Source organism: Schistocerca americana, chromosome 10 (genome assembly GCF_021461395.2).
Source record: "Schistocerca americana isolate TAMUIC-IGC-003095 chromosome 10, iqSchAmer2.1, whole genome shotgun sequence".
Taxonomy (NCBI): Eukaryota; Metazoa; Arthropoda; class Insecta; order Orthoptera; family Acrididae; genus Schistocerca; species Schistocerca americana.
The window spans coordinates 162,892,035-162,917,075 of record NC_060128.1 but is presented as its reverse complement, the minus strand read 5'-3'; the positions used below and the strand labels follow the sequence as shown (position 1 = coordinate 162,917,075).

The following is a 25,041-nucleotide window of genomic DNA, read 5'->3' as shown; positions in this document are numbered from 1 at the left end:
AGAAGTATTGCTTGAAATTATACTTCAGTGGTTGTTAACTGTACTTCCTAGAGCTAATAAGATACAATACTACAAAGTCTTTGAACACAGTAGGAAATCTGCCCTATTTTCGATACTCTTGAAGATAACCTCATACAGAAAATTATAACAGTGAGTCTGAAGGTGTTCTAGGGAAAAGAACATATCTGAGGAATTAAGGTTTGAAATGAAGGTCTCAATATGGAACCAGCACTACAACAAAGCCACATAAATACGTCAAAGAAGGCCATTTTTGGAGCAAGGTGTGTGCAAGGAATGTTTTGCTTGTGGAAGACTGGAATGAGGAAATATTGGCAAAGCGTAGTCGATTGAAAGAAATTTAGTAAATGTAATATATTAGAGATTATAAAAAGAAGAGAAAGAAGCTCATCAATCATCAATTAGGTGGATGTGCGATTTGTGGTACATAGGTCAGTGACAGTAGAAAAACAATAGTGTTTTGATAAAATAAGTTCTACATGTACGTCCATACTCTGCGAATCATTGTGAATTATATGGCTGAGGGAATTTCCCATTGTATCAGTTATTAGGGGTTTTTCCCATTCCATTTGCATATGGAGTGTGGGAGGTGCTTCTCCATGTGCTGCAAAAAGTCTAATCTTGTCTTCACAATCTGTATGGTTGCAGTACATAGGGAATTTTAGTATATTTCTAGATTCATCACTTAAAGCTGGTTCTTGAATGTTTGTGAGTTGATTCTTGAAAAATAAACCACAAACAGCAGCCGTATGGTCTTTTAATTAATAGTAGTACTAGTTCACAGTGCTGAAGTTGCATCTTCATGTATGTCTAATAAAGGGAAGTAGCACACGAGGATAATTTTTTTTTAGAGAGATAGCAAGAATCTATAAAGGAGAATTGTAACAAGATGTACAAAATACGTAACTGACAAAAGCAAATTTAAATATAATAACCAACTTACTTATTTTCAGATCATTTATAGGACAAAGTTGAGAGCATTGGATGTCTCATCATTCCCAATTAGGTTATATAATAAATTCATTGAATAGTGACAGAAGTCAAAATTTAAAATACGCGGAATGGAGAAGGACGGCTCTAAAAGACGTTCAGCTCTAAAAAGAAGGATAAAGTTGTAAAACCAAGAAAATGAACAGTGGTATTTCATAGTACTCACAATCAAAAGGCAGGACATGTTAAATAGCACCAGGAACGGGCCAAAGAATAAAATCAGAATTAATTTAAAAAAAAATGGTAAAGGAATGCAAAAGTAATCGAACATAACTTACTGGATGGATCTGATGCTTGTCATTAAGAATGGTGATGGGTGGCAGCCAACAGAATACTGAATGTGTGCATGAGTGATAAGTAAACAGCAGGTGCAGCTTACTTACCTGGAAGAGACAGATGCTGCATGAAATCGTAAATAGTTTGCATAAGAATTTTGGGAGTCGTCCTTATGATAGAGATACATTGTAGACAATCAAAATTGACAAGTATATTATAATGCTTCAATTTAGTTTGGCTATTTAGTGTACGTTCTGTATGACAACTTCAATTTCACATAATTTCAATTTCTTCCAATATATTTAAAGTGTGGCTTGTGGTCTGACGATGTAAAATTTTTTAGTTATTTCACAAATCAGTTGCGGTATAGTTTTGTTCTCATAAGTAGGTACTTAATACTGACCTGGAATTTGTGAAAGGCCATACTTTTAATACATTGGAAGAGAGTTGCATTATGCGAAATATGAGTTGTCATACAGAAGGTATACTAAATAGCTGAATTAAGTTGAAACATTATAATATACTCCCTAATTTTGATTGTCTGCAGTGTAAAAGATAGATCCTTGTTATATTGCAGTAGTAATTTCGCGCCAATGGTATATTAGAGCGAAATGCTATTGGCATTCCTGCATACAACTGTGTTTAATGTGTAACTGGCAGAAGTTTCATTGTTGTATGTTTGTTAGTTATTGTTCAGTGGTGTATTGAGTAGAACATTGCGTAGCACAGTTTGTGAATGTCGACATGGCAGTTAGAGGAGAAATGTGTCTGTATTAAATTTTGCATGAAACTAGAGAAAACCTTTACAGAGACACATCAAATGATGCAGGAATCGTACAGCGATGGGTACTAAAGCTGAACTCAGTGTTACAAATGGTTCACACAGTTTAAAAATGGCCGGACAGAAGTTAAAGGTGACACTCTTTCAGGACGCCCTTCAACATCTATCAACAACACTCATGTCAGGAACATCATTGAAATTGTGCGCGCCAATCAAAGACTGACTGTGTGAGAGGTTGCAGAAGGATGTAGCTTTTCAGTTGGATCATGTCATGAAATCCTGACACAGCATCTTGGAATGCATAGCGTTGCCACCAAGTTCATCCCAGGGCTTGTGAGTCGAGACCAGAAAGACCTTCACCTCGCAAATTTGTGAAGAGCTTCATAACTGATGATGAGACATAGGTGTATGATTATGATTTTGAGACCAAGGTTCAGTCTTCACAATCTTCACAGTGGGTTGGGAAAGTTTCTCCAAGACCCAAAAAAGCTCATCAGGTCAGGTAAAATGTCATAGCCGTGCTGATAGTTTTCTTTCACTTTGAAGGATTAGTTCATCATGAATTTGAGCCACAGAGAAAAACTGTTATCGTGACATGTTGCGATGCCTGTGAGAATGGCCTGAAGTGTGGTGAGACAGTTCATGGCTCACACATCACGATAACACACCTGTACATTCATCCCTGTTGGTGCGTGACTATTGCACAAAAACACGATATCACTGTGCTACTTCATCCTGCTGGCCCCTGCAGACATTTTTTTTATTTCCAAAGTTGAAAATCCCGTCTAAAGAACAAAGATCGACAATGGCAGATGAGATAAAAGAAAATTCGCAAATGGCGCTTCTCACAATCCAATGAAAGGCGTACAGAGACTGCTTCCAGAAGGGGAAAAGAGCATTGGGAGCGAAGTATCAATTGTTGAGGAGAGTGTTTTGAAGGAAACCATGTGAAATAAAAGGTTTTTGAACAGATCTCATATATCTCTATCATAAGGATGACTCCCAAGATTGTCATTCATGTTATTTGCTACTTCACATGCTGTCTGTCTCTTATGAGTAAGCCGCACCTGTTGTTTACTTGTCACTTGTGCTGGCTGCTGCTCGTGACTGTTCCTGCCGATGCGCACCTGATCCATTCTTGTAACACACATTTTATTTCTTTTGTACTCCTTTGCTCTTCTTTTATTCATTCTAACTTTATTCTGTGGCCCACTTTTGGTACTTTTCACTACGTCCTGTCTTTTGATCGTGACTGCTGTTTAATACCCTTGTTCATCTTTAAGTCCATTTTCCTGGTTTTACAACTTCGTCTTTGTTTTTAGAGCTGACCATCTTTAAAGGCCATCTTCTTCATTCCACCTCTTTTAAATTTTGACTGTCATCACTATTTGACGAATTCATTATAACCTGAGTGGGAGTGATGAGATGCCCAGTGCACTCAACTTCTCTGAAAATTAATAAGTTGACTATTATATTTAAATTTTCTTTTATCAATTACATAGTTTTGCACATTATGCTATAATTCTTCTTCTTAGATTCTTGCCATCTCTAAAAAAATATATTATAATTTTAATTCCCTCTAATAAACCTTCCTGGCAACTAGAGAAATTATTAAGTATTCTTGATAAGAGCAAAAAGAACAAACAGACAGGCAGCCTCGAAACTTTCCGCTGCTAAATAATTTATAACTACTGTTCCCTACTCTTACCAAGTCCTCTTTCCTTCCTAGTATTAAATGATTTAAATAAACCTGTCCTTTGGTGTTACTGTTGAATATGAAAATTGAAATTGACCTTTTCATCAAAAATAAAATATTTAGTGCTGTAGATCTTAATTACTGTCTTCTTGGCTGAAAACTTGGCTGAAAAAGAGTAAATTATTAATTTTGCAGTAATGAGTGGCATCTGCGGAGTGCAATCGAACGCACCTAAGGTTAAAGTTCTTCTTAGCAACCAGCGTAAGAAACAACTTTTCAAGATCTGCATTGTAATGTAGCTCTAAAAAATTCTTGATGCTGTTATTGAAAACAAGTCAGACGGATATGATTCTGAACAGCTATGATAGTCTGTGTCGATAGGGCAAGTTCCACAAATTTTCGCTTTTCGCAAAAGAGAATCTGTTCATTCCAAAAGACCATGTTATTAAACAGAGATTTCACAGCACTACCAAGCATTCAAAATCCTACGTCTTCCGCTTGCTTGCACTTTATATCGTAATTACTAGGAGGGGAAAGATGAGCATAATATCCACTTCAGAAATGAGAAAAATTTTACCTTTTAAGATAACAATTATTATTTCATAAAAATGTTCTTCTCGCTGCTCAACTATTACAGTATGTATTCAGCTTTTTACAAGAGCGTATATTGACAAAAATTAATATTTTCTGATATCTCGCAGAAATGGCGGCTGTCATTTCCATTTTTAACTATAGAAGTACCTCCTCTGAAAATACGTCCTTCCGTAGTCAAGTCTACTATCAGAAAAAAAAATCATTGGTAAAGTCACAGAATACTCAGGTTTGTTAAAATTCACGGAACACAAACAAACCAATTAAGTTATTTACAATGCTGCGCTCTCGCAGGCGAAAACGATAATGCAGGCTATTTACAAGTGAGAGTTTCTCTGTTGCTTTTGCCTCACAATGTTCCACTAAACAATTAAAATACAGTTGTGCTCCACTGGATAGACCTGTGTATAGTATTTTAGTGGTAAATAAACAGAACATTATTATTGGAAAATATCCCTCGAGCCCTCGCAGCATTCATTATTTACGTGTATGTCACAGTCTGCATTACCCGTTATGAAGTGATACTATATCCACATGTGCTATTCTTCTTTATTGGATGTACCTGAAGATGCCACTTCAACATTGTGAAACTGGTAGTACTATTACCAACCATACGATAACTGTTAACAGTTTATGTTTCAAGAATGCATAGTATTATTGTTAGTTTATTATATTATTATTTAATTTTTAAATGGTTGAAAATTTTCTGTTTGAGATACAGCTGAAAAACATATATACTTAAAAACCTCACTGAAAACTTTTTTCCCTTGATTACTAAAATTCCTAGCTTGGCAACAGGCCTTTGCAGAGTTGAATATTGCTTGGTGTTTGTTATGTATAAGCTTCAGAAAATGTTGCATTCTCTCTCCTTTTTTTCCCCCAAATTTGACTCTGTCCTACATAATCAGTATATAAATCTTAAGTTTACATATTTTTTGGAAATGGACATTTCTTATTGTCACCTAGTGTTCACAACGCAATCATACATAATACTGTACAAGTTTTATGACAACAAAAACAATCAAAACTTCCTGGCAGATTAAAACTGTATGCCGGACTGAGACTCGAACTTGGGACCTTTGCAAGTGCTCTACCAACTGAGCTACCCAAGCACAACTCACGCCCCGTTCTAAAAACAATCAATTTTTGACAAAATAAAATAACTGGATGGATAAAAAGACTACTCACTAAGCAGCAGCAGAACACACACATAAAAGATTATAATTAGGCAATCTTTCTGAGCCAGTGGCTCCATCTTCAGGCAGATAGGTTGATGAGGAAGGAAGAGGGGTGAAGGGAAGTGACTGGAGAGGCCTAGGAAAAGGGGCAGATTTTGGGAAAGTTACCCAGAACCATGGGTCAGGGGAGACTTACCGAACAGGATGGGAAGGGAAGACTCATTGTTGGGGACTGCACTGGATGAGATTTGGAAACCTGAGAGCTAAAAAGGGTCTAATGCTTTTGACGACAGAAGAATGTGTGAAGTGTATGTATGCTACCTTTCCACCTCCTTTATACAAGTTGACTTACTTGAGAGAGAGCAGGCGATCTTCTTCGCTGGCTAGGCAGCTGCTGGAATCTCTATAAACTCCACCTCCGAAGGATAATGCTAGTTAAAGGAACCTCTAAGACTCCCTCTTTACTCGTGAAATAAGGAGGTACTACAAGAATACTTTTAGTTCGCTATTGGTATATTTCAACTTCGACAAAGAACAAAATTCACACTTCTCACATAAACATTCAACTTCTTGTAAGTCACCCACGTCGTCTCACATTAGAAACAATTAAGTTACATTTACAACAGAGTTGGTTTAATAACCACGACTCTGTTACACTAAAATAATAAACTTGTCTTGTCTCTGGCAAGTCTGGATTAAGAGTTTTTTTAGGAGTTCCTTTTTTCACTAACAACAGCCACTGACACTGTTATCACAGAGTTACATAAATACTCCATGGTCCTCTCGTACACACTCACTAAACACCCATGGACTTCCCGACAGTTACTCTTCGTTGCAGTTCAACCACCACATCCACATTCTTCTCGCGACTGAATTTCAAACCTCCATACACAAACATGTGACGTGTGGAAGGGAGGATTTTATCATCCTACACTGACATCTAAAATATCGTGTGTTCAAGATGGTAGAAGGCCGAATGGTTCTAGAATTTACACTGAAATTCTCGAATCACTACATATCCCGGATATGTAATCATTATGTAAATAATTTTACACATAATAACAATTTCATATTTTAACAGTATGCATTTCTTTTCTTTCGATAACCACGAATAATCTTTTGCTTACTACTTCACTATTCTCTCTCATCCTACTTTAATATTAAGCCATGAGCAGTCACTCGTGGTTTTAGTCAGTTCTTCACTAGTATTTAGAAATTGTGAGGACTCCTTTATTTCCAGTCATAATTTCCAGGTGTTCCTGAAACATAAGTAATCTATCTTAGATTCTCATCTTTTGTTCTACCTTTCCTTGGTATGTACTATTCTTACTATTTTTTGTAGCTTGGAGGAACTCTGGGCAAAATGAAAGTGTTCTTTTGACATTCATTTATTTATATGAAACATAATCATGCTAGTTGTGCATAGAATTCATACTTTCCAGAATAATTCCTATACAATTTTGTTACTTTTGTCGTGATACTGTCCCCTTCTCCTAGGATCAGTACCTATACCTTGCCTGTGGGTCGACCTTATGAGAGCACTTCCTTTTTCCATTTTGGTTGGTACGCTCCTTTATAAAACATTCCTATTTTTTGGCCACAGGTCATCCTATCTCCATGTAGGTACGCCTGCCCTATATACTCGCAAATGCCACGTATGCCCCCCCTTATCCTTTCTGAAGAGGCATCATAGTTCATTACCCTAGTATACATTCCTATGTATACTATACTTAAGTATTCTCTGGTAAAAATAAAAATCTATTTTACACGTTGCATTCACTTTTTACTGCATCATTTACCCCCTAGAGCCCTCCTCTACCTCTCAAATTCTGTACTCGCCATAGATAATATGTCTACATACACTATTTAAGTCCCACTATCCTACAATCCATCCATTCCTCAGAGTATTAATTACAATGACTTTTCTTAAATAACTATTACAATTAATTCTAGCTTACATTCTCTTTCATACGTATGCTCAATGTAGAACCATCATAGTTCTTATATACATATGCAATGTGGAATCGTCATATGTATATAAGAACTATGATGGTTCTACATTGAGCAAACATAAGAAAGAGAATGTAAGCTAGAATGGAATTAATTGTAATAGTCATTTAAGAAAAGTCATTGTAATTAATACTCTGAGGAATGGATGGATTGTAGGATAGTGGGACTTAAATAGTGTATGTAGACATATTATCTATGGCGAGTACAGAATTTGAGAGGTAGAGGAGGGCTCTAGGGAGTAAATGATGCAGTAAAAAGTGAATGCAAAGTGTAAAATAGATTTTTATTTTTACCAGAGAATACTTTAGTATACATAGGAATGTATACTAGGGTAATGAACTATGAAGCCTGTGTGTGCACATATTTTTTCCCCTACAATACCTGACGATTCTGACATTGTGACAGGCTTTTCAATTTTTGTGTCTAAATGTATTTTTGTGTGTATGCAGATGTGTGCTCATGTAGTTTGATTCTTCGGCCTTCTTGTTGTTGTTGTTGTGGTCTTCAGTCCTGAGACTGGTTTGATGCAGCTCTCCATGCTACTCTATCCTGTGCAAGCTTTTTCATCTCCCAGTACCTACTGCAACCTACATCCTTCTGAATCTGCTTAGTGTATTCATCTCGTGGTCTCCCTCTACGATTTTTACCCTCCATGCTGCCCTCCAATACTAAATTGGTGATCCCTTGATGCCTCAGAACATGCCCTACCAACCGATCCCTTCTTCTGGTCAAATTGTGCCACAAACTTCTCTTCTCCCCAATCCTATTCAATACTTCCTCATTAGTTACATGATCTACCCATCTAATCTTCAGCATTCTTCTGTAGCACCACATTTCGAAAGCTTCTATTCTCTTCTTGTCTAAACTATTTATCGTCCATGTTTCACTTCCATACATGGCTACACTCCATACGAATACTTTCAGAAATGACTTCCTGACATTTAAATCAATACTGGATGTTAACAAATTTCTCTTCTTCAGAAACGCTTTCCTTGCCATTGCCAGTCTACATTTTATATCCTCTCTACTTCGTCCATCATCAGTTATTTTGCTCCCCAAATAGCAAAACTCCTTTACTACTTTAAGTGCCTCATTTCCTAATCTAATTCCCTCAGCATCACCCGACTTAATTAGGCTACATTCCATTATCCTTGTTTTGCTTTTGTTGATGTTCATCTTATATCCTCCTTTCAAGACACTGTCCATTCCATTCAACTGCTCTTCCAAGTCCTTTGCTGTCTCTGACAGAATTACAATGTCATCGGCGAACCTCAAAGTTTTTATTTCTTCTCCATGAATTTTAATACCTACTCCGAATTTTTCTTTTGTTTCCTTTACTGCTTGCTCAATATACAGATTGAACAACATCGGGGAGAGGCTACAACCCTGTCTTACTCCCTTCCCAACCACTGCTTCCCTTTCATGTCCCTCGACTCTTATAACTGCCATCTGGTTTCTGTACAAATTGTAAATAGCCTTTCGCTCCCTGTATTTTACCCCTGCCACCTTTAGAATTTGAAAGAGAGTATTCCAGTCAACATTGTCAAAAGCTTTCTCTAAGTCTACAAATGCTAGAAACGTAGGTTTGCCTTTCCTTAATCTTTCTTCTAAGATAAGTCGTAAGGTCAGTATTGCCTCACGTGTTCCAGTGTTTCTACGGAATCCAAACTGATCTTCCCCGAGGTTGGCTTCTACTAGTTTTTCCATTCGTCTGTAAAGAATTCGTGTTAGTATTTTGCAGCTGTGACTTATTAAGCTGATAGTTCGGTAATTTTCACATCTGTCAACACCTGCTTTCTTTGGGATTGGAATTATTATATTCTTCTTGAAGTCTGAGGGTATTTCGCCTGTTTCATACATCTTGCTCACCAGATGGTAGAGTTTTGTCAGGACTGGCTCTCCCACGGCCGTCAGTAGTTCCAATGGGATATTGTCTACTCCGGGGGCCTTGTTTCGACTCAGGTCTTTCAGTGCTCTGTCAAACTCTTCACGCAGTATCGTATCTCCCATTTCATCTACATCTATATCCTCTTCCATTTCCATAATATTGTCCTCAAGTACATCGCCCTTGTATAGACTCTCTATATACTCCTTCCACCTTTCTGCTTTCCCTTCTTTGCTTAGCACTGGGTTTCCATCTGAGCTCTTGATATTCATACAAGTCGTTCTCTTATCTCCAAAGGTCTCTTTAATTTTCCTGTAGGCGGTATCTATCTTACCCCTAGTGAGATAGGCCTCTACATCCTTACATTTGTCCTCTAGCCATCCCTGCTTAGCCATTTTGCACTTCCTGTCGATCTCATTTTTGAGACGTTTGTATTCCTTTTTGCCTGTTTCACTTACTGCATTTTTATATTTTCTCCTTTCATCAATTAAATTCAATATTTCTTCTGTTACCCAAGGATTTCTACTAGCCCTCGTCTTTTTACCTACTTGATCCTCTGCTGCCTTCACTACTTCATCCCTCAAAGCTACCCATTCTTCTTCTACTGTATTTATTTCCCCCATTCCTGTCAATTGCTCCCTTATGCTCTCCCTGAATCTCTGTACAACCTCTGGTTCTTTTAGTTTATCCAGGTCCCATCTCCTTAAATTCCCACCTTTTTGCAGTTTCTTCAGTTTTAATCTACAGGTCATAACCAATAGATTGTGGTCAGAGTCCACATCTGCTCCTGGAAATGTCTTACAATTTAAAACCTGGTTCCTAAATCTCTGTCTTACCATTATATAATCTATCTGATACCTTTTAGTATCTCCAGGGTTCTTCCATGTATACAACCTTCTTTCATGATTCTTAAACCAAGTGTTAGTTATGATTATGTTGTGCTCTGTGCAAAATTCTACCAGGCGGCTTCCTCTTTCATTTCTGTCCCCCAATCCATATTCACCTACTATGTTTCCTTCTCTCCCTTTTCCTACACTCGAATTCCAGTCACCCATGACTATTAAATTTTCGTCTCCCTTCACAATCTGAATAATTTCTTTTATTTCATCATACATTTCTTCAATTTCTTCGTCATCTGCAGAGCTAGTTGGCATATAAACTTGTACTACTGTAGTAGGTGTGGGCTTCGTATCTATCTTGGCCACAATAATGCGTTCACTATGCTGTTTGTAGTAGTTTACCCGCATTCCTATTTTCCTATTCATTATTAAACCTACTCCTGCGTTCCCCCTATTTGATTTTGTGTTTATAACCCTGTAGTCACCTGACCAGAAGTCTTGTTCCTCCTGCCACCGAACTTCACTAATTCCCACTATATCTAACTTCAACCTATCCATTTCCCTTTTTAAATTTTCTAACCTACCTGCCCGATTAAGGGATCTGACATTCCACGCTCCGATCCGTAGAACACCAGTTTTCTTTCTCCTGATAACGACATCCTCTTGAGTAGTCCCCGCCCGGAGATCCGAATGGGGGACTATTTTACCTCCGGAATATTTTACCCAAGAGGACGCCATCATCATGTAATCATACAGTAAAGCTGCATGCCCTCGGGAAAAATTACGGCTGTAGTTTCCCCTTGCTTTCAGCCGTTCGCAGTGCCAGCACAGCAAGGCCGTTTTGGTTATTGTTACAAGGCCAGATCAGTCAATCATCCAGACTGTTGCCCTTGCAACTACTGAAAAGGCTGCTGCCCCTCTTCAGGAACCACACGTTTGTCTGGCCTCTCAACAGATACCCCTCCGTTGTGGTTGCACCTACGGTACGGCTATCTGTATCGCTGAGGCACGCAAGCCTCCCCACCAACGGCAAGGTCCATGGTTCATGGGGAGGATCAAAAACGAGTCTGTTCTTTATTTTGTGGTACAAATTGACATCACTGCGAGATTGCGGCCTTCTTATCTAAAGAAAAGATGTAGGTTATTAGAAACCACGGAAACAAGGAAGGACTTCAGTGATAGAAGTTAGTGAATATGGAAAGAGGGAAAAACTAGATAGGTCCTCAGATAAGAAGTAAGAAAGGAAAAAAATAGATGTGGTTGCTAAGATCGAAGAAGAGAAAGAAGATAGCCCCAAAGACAGGAAACCCTTCCCACCCTGCTTTCCCAGGATCCCTACCCCTCAGGTACTTGAGTGAGGCATCAGAGGAGGTACGGTGTTAATTGTCTCCTATATATAAAATACTCTATACAAAATCGAAAATTTATACACTCTGGTATCACAGTTGTTTCATTAGTCACCTCATATTATATTATCCATAAGTATAATAATCTATTCAATTTTATATTGTCTGGATATCACTTCTTTTCGGAGATTCTCTTAAATCTGTCTCTATTATATGATCATATCCGGTTTTCGAAGTAATAAAGTTACAGGATAGTTATAGATGTTAAGCATAGATGACAGAATACTTTAATATTTTAAGGGAATTTGGTGCAGGAAAACTATTTTGGAAGAAGCACCTAAAACAACTCGGGATCCGACAGTTGCCACTCCGCCCATTAAGTCATAACGTTAAAGTCCCTGGGGGACATATGACTCTGCCCTGGTCCCATGGATCTGATATTAACTTTCCTTGTGCTCTTGCAGACCAATATTTCTCTTTAAACTTGTTTTGGAAATCACCCCAAGAGGAAAAGTTCTCAATATTTACGGTTCCCCATTCTGAGGCTTCCCCTAAAAGGTAACCCACAGCAAATTCCATCTTTTTAGAATCTTCTCAATTTTTTGGCAAGACTTGATTAATCTTTTCAAGAAATGTGTCAGGTGCATGTCTCCGTCAGGCTTGAATTTAGGGAATTGTCTCGATAACCCCGAATTCACTCCCCATTGCAAATCTGTAACTACTTTACTAGTTAACACAACATTGGGTGAAGTTACCTGTTTTTCCACTTTGTCCTGGATAAGTTTGACTTCTCTCAACAGGTCATCTATGCCCTTCCTGGTATCTAAAAGTTCGGAAGAAACAATAGGCAACGCGTTCCCTGATGATGTTATTCTCTCAGTGACTTTTCGATCTCTAATCCCTTCAAATTGTTTCTCCTAACTACTTATATTTACAATATCAGAATTAGCTATCTTCTCTTGGAAACTTTTCTACGCATTATCCACTCGTGTACTACACCTGTAATTTGTGATTGACTGACAGGCATTAATTCATTATGCTTATCGACGTTGTCTTTTAAAGTATTCATTCCCTGCTTTACTGCATTAAACTTTATTACATACATTTTCAAATGATCCTAACTTTTATTGATTTCGGATTCTACTGTATTTCATCTTTCCTCAATGTCAAATTCTAACGTTTTTGATAATTCATGGAAATTATCATTCTGTTTATTACTGAGGTCAGTGAACATTTGATTTACATGACTGGTCAAGGAACTTGTCATTAATTCTTCAGATATATCGTAAAATTCTCTACTTTACTATTTAAGGCGTTGAATTCAGTGTTCAAAGCCCCCATGCCTTTGCATAGGTTACTAAATTCTTTACTTTGTGAATCGATTTTGGTATTTAACAAACTTGGGTATTTGTCTCTTGCCTATTCAGAGTTTCACTCTGGGCATCTAATCGAGAGTTTACTCAGCCTATTTCTTCACTTAGAGTTGCTTGTAATTGTATGCTCTGAGCTTTAAGTAGATTTACTAACTCAGACCAGTCACACTTCTTTGATAACTTTCATAGCCATTGCTGGTTCTGAAGTTTCCCCAATTTGCTGTATGTTATCCATACTTTTACAAGCTTTAGACCTTGTGAGCATTTAAAAATTAACTTGAAGTATAATAGCTGTACTAATAAAGTTCACTCAACAGTTTGTACCACTTTGTACTAAAATAATAAAGTACTGTTTTATGCTCACTCAGCATAGAATTTGCGATGCATCAGTGAGTGGATGTGGAGGCAGGTCAGCACCAGTGAACAGCAACTGGTGCCAGCGGCATCGGATGTTGGTTTCTGTGTCTGCGTCCCTTGCGATGTGTGTGAGAGCTCTACACTCCCCACACTGGATCGTCTTAGTTGAATCGTTCTAGGCGTATCTCTTCTTGGTCTTAATACATCGATATTTTCTCTCTGGTTTTTAACGTTGTGACACTCTCACGTCTTCTCCTTTTTTTGCATTCACAATTTCTCTCATTGTATATTTGGGCAGAATCCAATTTCTTAAAATGGTTCTTTTATCTTGTTATGTTCAGTTTCTATGGCAAGACTTGATAGCTTTTTCCCTCGTTTTCATCTTGAAATTCCTTTTTTCTTCCGTCCTGTCAAGGCAGCCACGTTCTAACGCTTTTGATGACAGAAGAATGTGTGAAGTGTATGTATGCTACCTTCCCACCTCCTTTATATGAGTTGACATACTTGGGAGTGGGTAGCCGATCTTCGCAGGTCAGGCGGCTGCTGGAATCTCTATAAACTTCTTTTCCGAATGATAATGCTAGTTAAAGGAACCTCTAAGACTCCCTCTTTACTCGTGAAATAAGGAGGTACTCAAAGAATACTTTTAGTTCACTATCGGTATATTTCAACTTCCACCAAGAACAAAATTCACACTTCTCACATAAACATTCAACTTCTTGGAAGTCACCCGTGTCATCTCACGTTAGAAACAATTAAGTTACATTTATGACAGAGTTGGTTTAATAACCACGACTCTATTACACTGAAATCATAAACATGTCTTGCCTCTAGCAAGTCTGGATTAAGAGTTTTTTTAAGAGTTCTTTTTTTCACTAACAATAGCCACTGACACCATAATCACAGAGTTACATAAATACTCCATGGTCCTCTCGTACGCACTCACTAAACACCCATGGACTGCCCAGTAGGTACTTGTCAGTGCAGTTTGACCGCCGCGTCTACATTCTTCTCGCGACTGAATTTGAAACCTGCACACACAAACACGTGACGTGCATTAGGTAGGATTCTATCATCCCACACTCACATCTAAAATATCTTGTGTTTGAGACAGTAGAAGGCTAAGTGGTTCTAGAATTTACACCGAAATTCTCGAGCCACTACAAGGGGGAAGAAAGGGTAATATGCAAGACAGCGATTATTACCTAAACATAATACACGAGTTAATAAGAGTGAAAAGCTATGTGAATTGTATGTACCAGAGGAGGGAGGGGGTTATTCTAGGTGTGGTGGGGAAAATCTCAGACAGCTTTTCATTGCTCTCCCAATTTCCGCAATATTCTCGTCAGATCCTATGCTTCTTCTGCACCCATCTTCCTACCATATGGCTCCTACCCCTGTGACCATCCCTGCTGCAAGACTTCACCTATACATCCTCCTACCAGCACCTATACCAGTCCTGTAACTGGCAAAACATACACTATCAAAGGGAGACCCACCTGTGAAACGCCACATCATATACCGACTGTTTTTCTGCCTTTTACATCAGCATGACTACCACCAAATTATCAGTTAGGATGAATGGGCATAGGCAGTGGGTGTACACCGGCATTGCACAGTATCCTGTTGCAGAGCATGCTGTACAACATGACACTCGTGACCTCAGTGCCTGTTTCACCACACACGCCATCTGGATTCTTCCCCCAAACAACAGTTTCTCAGAACTCCGTATGTGGGAACCAGCATTACAATGTTTCCTTGATTCTCACCATGCATCTGGCCTTAATTTATGTTAATTTCTTCTGCCTCAGCTTTTCTTCATAGTAACTACTCATTTCTTCATTCTGTTTTAGTTGTCTACATCTTTCATTTTCTTACCTGTCTATTTTTCACCTCCACCTCGCCCTTCTCTGTTACATACAATGCGCTTAGCTTTTCGCCCTTATTGACTCTTGCACAATGTTTAAGGTGTAATCTCTGTCTTGCATATTACCCTTTCTTCCACATTTAAGCTCTCAGGTATTCAAATCTCATCTGGTGCAGTCCCCAACAATCAGTCTTCCCTTCTCATCCAGCCCGGTAAGTCTCTTTTGTGACTTTCCTGAGATCCGCCCCTTTTCCTAGATCTCTCCAGTCCTTTTCCTTCACCCCTCTTCCTTCCCCTTCAAATTATAATCTTTTATGCGTGTGTTCTGTTGCCGCTTGGTGAGTAGATTCTTGTATCTGTCCAATTACCCTATTTTGTACAACTTTTATCTTTGTATTCAGAAGTTTATAGCGGGTAGAAGTCAGTACATCATTCTCAGTGGGGAAGAATTTTCAAATGTGAAAGCAGTTTTTAATGCATACCAAAGGACTTAGTATGAAATTTAATGGGCATGGCTTGGCTAAAATTAAAGTGTTAACTGTTTCCAATGTTATGTAGTGTAGTTGCTGTGAACTGGTGTTGGGTAGGAGTAGTGGTGATGAGGAGTTGAGGATCTACCAGACTAAGTACAGATACCATAGCAGCTGTACAATGACTAGAACAGAAAACTCAATGGCGCAGTACTCTACCGATCTCAGGGCAGCAGGTACGCTAGTTCTATCCTGTGTTTTCACTGTGGAGAACCCAGACTAATGGGTCGATTTCTCATATTACATCTGAAGGTGACACATCAACATCAGATTTTCCATCTGTTACACCTTCTTTTTTCTGATCAAAGCATAGAGCTCCTCATGCAAGCCAATTCCTGCAGCCATTACCGAGTGAGGTGGCGCAGTGGTTAGCACACTGGACTCACATTCTGGAGGATGACAGTTCAAGCCCACATCTGGTCATCCTGATATAGGTTTTCTGTGATTTCCCTAAATCGGTTCAGGCAAATGCCGGGATGGTTCCTTAGAAAGGGCACAGCCGACTTCCCTCCCCATCCTTCCTTAATCCAGTGGGACTGTTGACATCACTGTTTGGTCCCCTGCCTATATCAACCAACCAACCTGCAACCATTTTTGTGTAACTGTGCCTGGTAACGAAGTAGAGAAACAAGTTAAGAATATATCTGATAGCGTTACTGCATAAGAAGCACAAGAAATGTCATTCAGCTGTGTGACAAGGTGTGAAAACTGAGGGAAGTGTTAGTGGCTGCTAGAAATCCATGTGGCCTGTGGGGCTCATCATAGCACATCTTAACATTTTTTTAATCCCTATTTCACTACTGAGTAACAATCAACTTTTGAGGCTATGTAAGAATGACTCAAAACAAGATGGTCCAGCTGTGTGATTGCATTCAGTTACAGTCATGTTTTGACCTGTTAGAACGTAGTGCATTAATCCATCAGTGGTATAGGTCACAAGTATGCAGTACAAACGTAGTACATTTTGGAATGTATATAGTGATGACAAACTATTGCACAATTTTGAGTTGTCATTAGTCATATAGATGAGACTGAAAATGTCTCTAGCTTTCAAATGAATCCTCCTCCAGAGAGTGCCCCCCCCCCCCCCCAAACACACACACACACACACACACACACACACACACACACGGGAGGTAGGAATGTTTCACTGAAGAGCTCATTTCAGCCACAGGTAGGACGACTCATGTGCAGCACACAATGATGTGGAGGAGTCAGTTGAGAGAAGAAGACTGCAGGGATGAGATTGTGAGTGCAGGATGGGTGAAGTTTGAAAATTGAGGCCAGGAGTGTTAAGGGATAGAAAGATCTGTTGCAGAGATATCACATTTTTATGAAATTCAGAGAAGCTGCTTTTTGGGAGGAAGGATCCAGATGGTTGCTTCACGGGCCTCCAACACTACTTCCTCTGAATTATATAGATGAGAATTGTCCTTACAATACATTCTTTGATCCTCTCCTGGGCCCAGTCTCTCTTATCTCCAGCCTCACTACGAGCTCCACCCCTACCACGTTGACCCATTCTGAATCCACAGTCTCCTCTACATCTACATCTACTCGACAAGCCACCATGGAGTGTATGTCTTAGTATAATTCGTACCACTACTAGTCATTTCCTTCCCTGTTACACTTGCAAATGGTGGGAGGGAAAATTGACTGTCTACATGCCTCTGTATGAGCCCCAATTTCTCTTGTCTTGTCTTCGTGACCCTTACGCAAAATGTGTATTGAAAACAATACAGTTACTCTGCAGTCAGCAGCAAATGCCAGTTCTGTAAATTTTCTCAATACTGTTTCATGAAAAGAACATCTCTTTCTTCCAGGAGTTTCCATCTGAACTTGTGAAGCATCTCAGTAATATCCAAAGTGTTGATGAAACCTACTGTTAACAAATCTGGCAGTGCACCTTTTCATCTTCCCATAGTCCAAGCTGGTGGGTATTCCAAATATTCAAGCAAAACTCAGGAACTGGTCATACTAGTGTTCTATAAACAGTCTACTGTATAGAGAAGCTACATTTTGTTAAAAATTCTCCCAATAAACTGAAGTAAATTATTTTCCTTCGCTACTGCCGTCCTTACACACTCGTGTCATAAATCGATGTGACTTTTTCAACCAACACACTATTAATAATGTATTCGAACATTACAGGACTGTTTTTCTTACCACTTTGCATTAATTTACATTTTTCTACAGTTAGGGCAAGCTGCCATTCATCACACCAAAGAGAAATTCTATCTTAAGTCATCTAGTACCCCTCAGCAGTCAGCCAGTGGCGAAACTTTCCTATATACTACAGCCCTATCAGTAAATGGTAGCAGATTGCTGATCATCATGCTATGGTATCATTAATGTATACTGGTGTACCTTATTGTGTGCTCCACACAACTCACCGTGCCAGTGGCCAGAGTGAGCTCACTGGCACCACGTTTTTACTCTGCGCACCTGCTGCTTCTACCTCTTAGCCATCGGCCATCCTTCCTCAATAGTGTCTCCTGTTCCTCATTCCTATTCTCCCCTTGTCCACTCAATTGGGGTATGATTTTGGCACAGCAACTTTGCAGGTTGTGTGTGTGGGGGGAGGGAAGGGGGTGGAAGGGGAAGTTCTCTATAGCTGTGAAGGAGGATTCGTCTGAAAGTAAGGAATGACACTGTGCCTCAAGTATTTGGTGCATTCTTACCTGTATTATTTAAATTATTTCTATTCCACCAAGGGCTTTCCATTACCATGTTGAACAATTCTGTAAGGCAAAAAGTAATTGCTTGAGCTCACCAGTGTAAGAAATTAAAACCCTGTTACAGATATTGAAGGAACCTTAGCCAGAATAGCAAGAGTTGTTATAAAAAATAAACAAAAGGTACTCCACAGAAATCAGTCATGTCTGTGCCCAACATGCTAACATTCTGATGAGGAGATAGAAGACCCTTTCCAAGGAGTTGTGGGTACTGGTGACATAAAATCCAAATATAAAAAGAATTTGCCAGCGGCAACAACTTGTTTATCCCTAGCAAATTATTCCACAAAAGAAAAACACCAATAGTAACTGAAAATTGAAAATTGCAAGAACCAAATGGAACTAAAAATGAAAATCTTTTACCAAACACTGAAGAAGACATGCAAGATGTGGCACTACTAAATAAATTTCAGATTGCAAGCATCGTACACTAGCCAAATGCAGAGTAAAAATAGACACAAAGGAAGAAAGAAATTCTTCTGGCATGAAGTTAGGAATGTGGCCAGCCACAAATTCCTCTCCTGTGCTGCCAACCTCATCATCTCAGAGCAGCACTCGCACCCAACTTCCTGAATTTTTTCTTTTAAATATTTCCTGGTTCCATGTCCTAACATCCTGTCCCATCTTATTGGTTAGTGTTCTCCATATGTTCCTTTCTTCACCCGTTCAGTGACATTAAGAGAATTGACTAAAGAGTAGATAGGTATTCTAAGTTAAATTAAGGCACAAATTCAGCACAAGTGAATGGGGCACTCATTTAACGGATGTATATATACAAATAGCAAAAGATAGTGTTCGTATGAAGAAAGCAAAATAAAGAAAATCAGAGAAGGCAAAAGTTTCAAGCATAACAATAAAGTGTATCTTTGAACAATATGATGAAATACAGTGAATATATTACGAGAGGAACGATTGAAAGCAATAGGAATATGAAAAATACAGACCAGATATTTTTGTTGAGTGAGCACCATGTTTCATGAATTAAGAATTCAGATGGCCCAGTAACTAACAAGAGCCAGAAAATTGTCCACGTAATTGAAGACTCGTGTAATTATTTATATAGTCCTCAGGCTGAACCATATACACAGATTGGTAAAACCATATTTACACAAATCTAATGTACCATCGAATGTAATGTGCACCCCAATTTTAAAATATAAATTAATTAAAAAAAGGAATTTTGGCACATTGCTGGTAGGGTATTTTTATTGTTGAACTTTATTTTACAATGCTAACTTTATTTCAAACAATAGTGAGTGTATACATGAACTATAAAAAACAATAATAATTTATTTTTAAGTTACTCATTACAGTAATAAGTGACATTTTAATTATTAAAAAATAATGCCAAACTTGATACCTACATGACATACAAAGAAACATACTGTAAATTACAGGCGTTACTCATCATTATTCACTAATTTCATCATTACTGGAATCCTCGGAAGAGTGTGCATCAGAAATTGGTTCATTTCCTCCTTCCCCGCCATCATCAGTGTCATTCCAGAGGACATCATCTTCACTGCCATCCAGAGTACTTGAAATATAGCATTTCTTGAGTGACATTACAATCGTTGGTGCTTCAGTGCATTCCCAGGCAGCCGAAACCCAGTGCGCAATAATTTAGGGTGCAGAACATTTAATTAGTTCACAATTTGGTTCGCAAAACTATTTTTCGTACTGTTCCTGAACGTAACCTTTGAAAGGTTTATTTATACTAATGTCCAAGGGTTGTAATACAGAAGTCATTCCTCCAGGAATAACAACAAGATCACTGGGTACACTGTGGACCTTCTTTTTTACCTTGTCAATGAGATGATCATGAAATGCATTAAGACAAATTATTGATGGTTGCTTGGAAAGTCCACCAGGACAGATTTCCCACATATTTCTAAGCCAGTCAAGCATTAAAGTTTCAGTCATCCATCCCTTCTCTTGATTCCGAACAATGACGTCACCAGGGAATAGCTTTTCATCTTTAGGTGTCTTGGGACTTGTTTTTCACTTGAAGATTAAAATAGGGGGAAGTTTTTTCTCATCTGCTGTGATTACCGGTGTTACTGTTAAGCACTGTTTTTCACACCCAGATGTTTTTATGACAAATTCTTTTGTACCCTTCTCGTTAATCATGTAATTACATGGCATATCAAACCAATTTTGAGTCTCATAAGCATTGCCTGTTTGGCCCATCAAAAAATTCTTCTTTCCGAAGTGTGATAACATATCGCTGAAATTCTTGAAGTTTCTTCTCAAAATCCTGTGGAAGCTATTGGCATATTATTGTACGGCGTCGCAGAGATACTCAAGAATATGTCACTCAAGGCATCCTATGTATGACCTTTATGGATAAACCACACCTTCTCGAAATCCCCTCCCCCCTCCCCCCAATAAATCGAAGTCAACCATTCACATTATCTACCATAGGCCTCACATGCATCATTACTCTCAGAATTGAAATGATGTGACTGTGGGAAGTGCGGTGCTACTAATGCTCTACCTGAACATTTTGGGCTTATTTTTCCAACTCATAAACATTAACTTACATTTTCCTATATTTGGAGTTAGCTGCCAAATATCTCACCAGCTGAAAATTTTGTGTAAGTCACCTTATATCCTCCTACAGTCATTCAATGACAACACCTTCCCATATACTATAGCATCGTCAGCAAACAGCCACAAGGTGCTGTGTACTCTATTTGCCATACGGTTTATGTATATAGAAAATAACAGTGGCGCTATCACACTTTCGTGTGGCACACCTAACAATACTCTTGTCTCTGATGAACACTCACCGTTGAGGACAACACACTGGATTCTGTTAATTAAGAAAACTTCGAGCCACTCACATATCTGGGGACGTATTCTGTATGCTTGCACCTTCGTCAACAGTTTCAGTGGGACACCGTGTCAAATGCTTAACAGAAATCTAGGAGTATGGAATCTGCTTGTTGCTCCTCATCCATAGTTCACAGTGTATCATGTGAGAAAAGGTCAGGCTGAGTATTGCATGAGTCATGCTTTGTAAAACTGATAGTAAAGATATTGGTCAGTATCTTGCTAAGTACAGTAGTCACGTGCACTTTTTTCCAGTCACTAGGGACTTTGTGCTGTGCATGTAATTTTAAAGTGTGTAACATAAATATTATACAGAAATGCACTCTATTATTGTTGTCATTGTGGTGGCGGTCTTTAGTCTGAGTTGTTGTGTGCATCAAAAGACATAGCTTTCCATGTTAGAAAGTACTGTGTGAGCCTCTTCATCTCATCATAACTGCAGCATCCAACATCCATTTGAACCTGCTTTCTGTAGTCAAGCGTTGGTCTCCCTCCAACATTTGCATCCCCCTCACTGCCCTACATTACCAAATTTACCATTTCCTGATGGCTCAAAATGTGTCCTATCAACATGACTGCCGTTTGTATGTCAGCCCTTGCTCTTTGTTCATCCACAGCTTCCATTTGAAATAATTATGATCGTGGAAGACAGATTGACATTGCTTTGTATGAGGTGGCACATAGTGTTAACAGGATGCTTCATGCAGGCCTGTCGTTTTGTCATACCCATATCAGCATAGCAAAAGTCAAGAAGAAGAAGAAAAATGGTGCTAGATATCCATTACTTGGTCAATATTGCCCGCCCATAGGTTTGGATCAAGAAAATCAACTTGTGAGCAATTGAGCGTATTTTATGTTATCTGTCAGATCCTGCTTAATAGACTTCTGTAAGATCTTGCTCTAAAATAATGTCAGAGTTACTTGGTCTGTCCCATTGGAGATCCACTTTTTCATGTTCCTATTATTTAACAGCTTGTAATAGTACAATAAGTAACACCTGTGCATCACTTACAGTTCAGAAGTGTAATTTACAACAAATGCCACAATTTTGCACCATTTTCAGTTCGCCTGAACGGTCGCCAGCTCCATCCAAGCGTCGACAGAATCAGCACCCATCAACTTCAGCCTCATCCGATCGACAGGCTCCGTCTGAAGGTGGTGGCAGATCGGGTTCTGAAGGAGGCAGGGGGACCAACAGAGAGCGACAGAAGAATGGCAGTGATGAGGGGAGCAGTCGTAAGAGGGTCAGAGGCGGTGGCTCTCCCAAAGCAGTGGCAGCAGCAGTAGTGGCTGCTGCTGGGGATGGGGCAGCGTCTGCAAAGCCCAGAGGTAGGCACTCGTCTGTCTGAATACTTACGCTCTTAAAAATAAAACAGGAACGACAATGAAGGGCTTACAGAACAAAAATTATGGCTCTTAAGTCTCTTACAGTTGGGTTTTCATACTTTAGCGGCTAAAGAGTACGTGCATAAAAGAAAGTTATTGAGAAATATCACGAGAAGAGCGATGTAAAAGTGAAGTATTGAAGATGGCGTTATGAAAAGGATGGATTGCTACTCACCTTATGAAGAGAGATGTTGAGTTGTGGACTGGCACAACAAAAAGTAATACAAAAGCCTTGCGTCATACTGGGTGGTGCAACAAGTTTGCATTTACCAGGGCGGACTTTGAATGCTTCCTGACACGATTCAAGTGTTATTTTTGTGTAATAGGGACAACAAATTTTCATCATTTAGTAACTGGTTTGGGACAAAACATCTGAAAAATGAGGCTAGGCCAAGAAAAGACTTTAACTGTTTCTTGGTCATGGGCACAGAAAATTGTTCAATTGCACCGAGCTATCCTGGCTCAGGAACAGTTCTGTCGGGTGAGATGATATGCCCATGAAATTTCAACTCCGAACTTCCAAATTTAGAATTGGTGAGGTTTAATGTTACTCCTGCGTTGGCAAACTTTGTGAAAATTCTACACAGTAGATCAACATGTTCTCCCATGTAGCTGTGGCAATTAACAAATCATCCACATACACTGTGACTTTATCTAACAGCGCTGGTTTTGAAACCTTGTCCAGAGTGGAAATAAATACTCCAGCGCTGACATTCAAACCGGATGGAAGCATTCGAAATTGATAACTGCGTCCAGCAAATACAAAGGAAGTGTCTTCCTTGACATTTCACTGAGTAAAATTTGCCAGTAGGACAATAGGAGGTCAATACTTGACAAATATTTAGCTCCATGGAAACGTTGAAGCAATTCTTCCAAGTTTTCAGGCCTAGTTTGTACAGGTATTATAATTTTGTTGATGTTGTGAGCATCTAGCACTAATCTTATCCCCCCCCCCCCCCCCCCATTTTACAAATTGCTAGAATGTGACTGCTGTATGGTGAGTATGAGGGTTCTAGGATTCACCACTCTTTAACATTTGACGAATTTCCGCCTTTACAGCCTCCTTTTTAGCCCATGGTACAGTGTAAGATGTTCTGCAAAATGTCTCATGTGGGGCAACTTCCATGTCATACTCAAAGTTTTTATTATGCCGGGTTTATCTGCAAAAAAAAATTAGCGTAGTCCTGAATGAGATTCGCCCGCTCTTCCGTCTGTATGTTTTCCAGATAGCATGTTTCTGATACTTTAGCTTTGATAGTGGCAAGATTACTGAGTATGGCTACTTCTGAATCATTTGAGTGCAGGAATTCTGTCTTCTCAAATTGTTCCGCAATATGCGTGGACCTACTAATTTTACAACAATTCTACGACAGTATCTGTTGTGCATGCTCGGTGTTTTAATGAGCTGCAGTGCAATTCTTTTACCATCATTTGTAACTACATATTTTCCTGCCTGTAGGTTGATTATTGTGTCCCTACTGTGCAGAAAATCCCAGCCAAGAATGCAGGAAACTGACAATTTTTTTATGAGTAAGAAGTGGCATTGTATGTGCTAGTCTTCTACTATCAAATCGGCCTGCACTTGTTGCTTCACACACTGTGTAGATCCGCCTAATGCACCAGAAATGCGGCAGTTTTGCACAGGCAAAACAGGAAGACTCCTTATGCAATTTACTTCATTGTATAATGTGTAATTCATGACACTGGTTATTACCCCTGTGTCTATTGTAGCTTTCACACGGATACTGTTTATAAAAACTTTCATTGCAACTTGCAAAACATAATCTTCCATATGTTTGCATGTGTTCGGCTCTTGTAAAAGTTCTTCCCTGATATCCACACCATTGTTGTACCTCAGTGTGTTCGGGTCAGATTTGAAGTTGCCACCACTTTGGAATATGAACACACTAGGAAGGCTGTTTAGTGTTGTGACTTGGCAAGACAGCCAAGCCACTAGGAGGTAGCCGAAAGGCACGCGTTTAAGCTCATGCAGGCTGGCGTGAGGTCTGTAACAGTTAAAGGAATAGAGACTAGCAAAAAAGTTACGTAACTTCTGGAATACTTAACTTTAATCCATAATTGGTAAACATCGGTCTGACGGTACATGCATCACAAGATAAATAGCAAATGATAATGGCGCCTTGCTAGGTCGTAGCAAATGACGTAGCTGAAGGCTATGCTAACTATCGTCTCGGCAAATGAGAACGTAATTTGTCAGTGAACCATCGCTAGCAAAGTCGGCTGTACAACTGGGGCGAGTGCTAGGACGTCTCTCTAGACCTGCCGTGTGGCAGCGCTCGGTCTGCAATCACTGATAGTGGCGACACGCGGGTCCGACGTATACTAAC

At 39.2% G+C, this 25,041-nt stretch overlaps 1 protein-coding gene across 1 annotated transcript in view; it reads left to right on the top strand.

The window, feature by feature from the left end:
• The window catches only part of LOC124552746 (serine-rich adhesin for platelets-like), a 239,755-nt gene that overhangs the window by 26,848 nt on the left and 187,866 nt on the right, over positions 1–25,041 (top strand). The window contains exon 4 of the mRNA XM_047127089.1: positions 22,371–22,636. Coding sequence (XP_046983045.1) covers positions 22,371–22,636 — 266 coding nt within the window. The remainder of the gene's footprint in view (positions 1–22,370; positions 22,637–25,041) is intronic.